Consider the following 2,500-nt stretch of genomic DNA (forward strand, 5'->3'; position numbering starts at 1 on the left):
GCCCATATAGTGGAGACACTGACCGTGAATGATGGTCTTGGACTGAAGACTCTGACCTTGAAGTGGGGGGTCCAGAAAAAGTGTCTGAGGTTTCTACACGATTAACACTGTCACTAGAGGGTTCTAGGGCCAAATTCAAAAAGCCTCCAGACTTTGTTCTTATGTGACTCACTACAGAACCTAGTTCCTGATAATCTGACACACAGGACTTGACACTTCTTGAGTCTTCCTGTGGATTAGGCACTGGGGCCAGAGCAAGATTCATATAGCCACCAGACTTCGTCCTCAAGCGATCGAGACGTTGGTAATCTCCACTGTCATCTTTACTCGTGTCTTTACTGTCTCTGCTTCGATTTTTCTTTTTTCGCGAGACCGAGTCATCCCGCACATGTTTTCGCTTGATTGAATCTCTGATTCTGCTTGCTAAGCTTCTTGCTGGAACTATGCTTTGCGGTTGTTCAAACATTGCTTCAGTAGCCTTAAATACACAGCTATCTTCACCAAGACACTCCAGATTGCCTGCTGATCTTGACCTATTCATTGGAGACTGTGCTGAAGCAGTGACGTATTCCCCTGTTGTATTTGTAGACATGATGCTTGATTTGAAGAGATCAGAGACAGTGGACATATTCTTCAATTCAGGTGGACGAACATCGATTGCTGATAGTGAAGTGACAGCTATGCTCTTGGGCCTCTTGCCAAGAAATCCACTCACCCTTTCTCCATTTTTGAAATGAATAGTATCAACTGACTTTTGAGGTATTATTCTTGTCTGTGGACTATCAGATGTAAATGCTGTTTCGAAGCAATAGTTTTCAGGGAGTGCAACTGAATTGATGTCTCTACTTCTTATCAGAGCTCTGGATTCATAAATCCCTTCTTTCATGTCATTTTCACGCCTGATTCTTCTTGCCTGATCATTTGTCTTTACTGAACGAACAGTTTCAGGCTGCTTCTGCAATGAATTTTCTTGTGAGAGTCTACTTTGCCGACTGTTGGGTCTAGTATTTTCCTGGTTTTCTTGCGGATCTAGCCTACTTTCTTCATGGCTTCCTTCAAGAAGAGTTGGATACAAATTATCTTCCTTAAAGTCTGTGTAATGCTTTAGTCTGTTGAGTTTCAAACTCTGTAGCCTCGAAGAATTCATAACACTACTCCGTCTGAGAGATGGAGTGTGCAGTCCACTCCCTAAACTCCGACTTGATCCTTGGCGAATGAAGTGCTTCCCTCCACTTCCTATTGCTTGCCGTTCTCCATTCTGGTTATTTTCATTATCTGTGTTTGGGGTGGAAGTTTTCTGCTGGCCACAAATACTCATGTTTAGCATCAGATCCTCCACAGAGTCGCTCTCTTCAAAACTGCCAGGATCATAACTTCCATCATGACTCTTAAAGCTGGATACTCCACCAGTAGAATTTGGGGAGCGATACGTTATATCTAGGAACTCAGCACCAATGTAGATTCTGGCAAGAGGTTCATACAGCTCATATGGAATTAGTGGAACCAGCTGCAAGGTAAAAAGCAAAATTATTATTAATAAAGTAGAAAAAGAAATATAACAAAAAAAGAATATAAAGCCTTAACATTTAGTTATGCAGTTTGTCAAAGACTATCTTAAGTGAAATTTGCAAATAGCTACTATCTTAATAGGAGGGCTTTTGTTGACAAAAACTTGATTTTCATAATATAATGTTCTTAGTAGATGAATATAGTACTTTGCACAAAATAAAAATATTCATATTTTTCCTGAAGTGTGGTAATTTTGAAAATTAAATGGGAAAGTAAAAGTAAATCTAAGTTAACAGAATTTACCAAATACTGGAAGGAAAACACACTTAAATATTAGGACTTACACAATCTTAGGCTTAGCAATCCCTAGAAATCTCACTAACATAATCACACTCCATGGAACACTTACACAGAGAACAGTATAAGGACACATACACAATATGATGGATACACAATGGTTAATGCTTTAAACAAATAAATGTGCTAGACATCATGGGTCATATAGCACTAAGGTAAAGTACTGAGGTGAAACGGGTTTAAATGAGTTCATCATTTGAACAATATGTCTTACATTTTAATGGTGGGTGTGGATGGGTATGATAGGGATTGGTTGAAGAGGAAAGGGTTAAGGATAAAAGGTAATTAGATCAATGGGAGTTTCCTAGCATCTGCTCCGGTGATAAGGGGCCAACTAAGGAAAGTTGGAAGGTTTTATGATTTGTGGTTTACTAGTGATCAGGCCAGATCAGAAAGATTGCTAATGGTTATAGATGAAAGTTTTGAAGTGAGTGTGTGAAAAGCACAGGGTGGAAGTTCATGCCAAGGCATCTGCCTGTTCACAGCCGGGGATCCCAACATGGCTGTGTATCCAGAAAAAACTGCTTTTTATTTTGTACACAGATAAAACAACTGGTCTTGTATCTTACAGACTATAGGATTGATAGGCTGCATAGATTGTATGAGTGATATTGATTTAAATGTATCATTACAG

At 39.4% G+C, this 2,500-nt stretch overlaps 1 protein-coding gene across 4 annotated transcripts in view; it reads right to left on the reverse strand.

Annotated features, from left to right (window-relative positions):
• Positions 1-2,500, reverse strand: part of LOC113805080 (DEP domain-containing protein 1A) — a 37,843-nt gene that overhangs the window by 17,094 nt on the left and 18,249 nt on the right. For all 4 annotated transcript variants that reach the window (XM_070123190.1, XM_070123183.1, XM_070123181.1 and 1 more), the window contains exon 8: positions 1-1,507. This exon is cut by the window's left edge and continues 234 nt beyond it. In XM_070123190.1, the coding sequence (XP_069979291.1) occupies positions 1-1,507 (1,507 nt within the window). The remainder of the gene's footprint in view (positions 1,508-2,500) is intronic.

Source organism: Penaeus vannamei, chromosome 1 (genome assembly GCF_042767895.1).
Source record: "Penaeus vannamei isolate JL-2024 chromosome 1, ASM4276789v1, whole genome shotgun sequence".
Classification (NCBI taxonomy): Eukaryota; Metazoa; Arthropoda; class Malacostraca; order Decapoda; family Penaeidae; genus Penaeus; species Penaeus vannamei.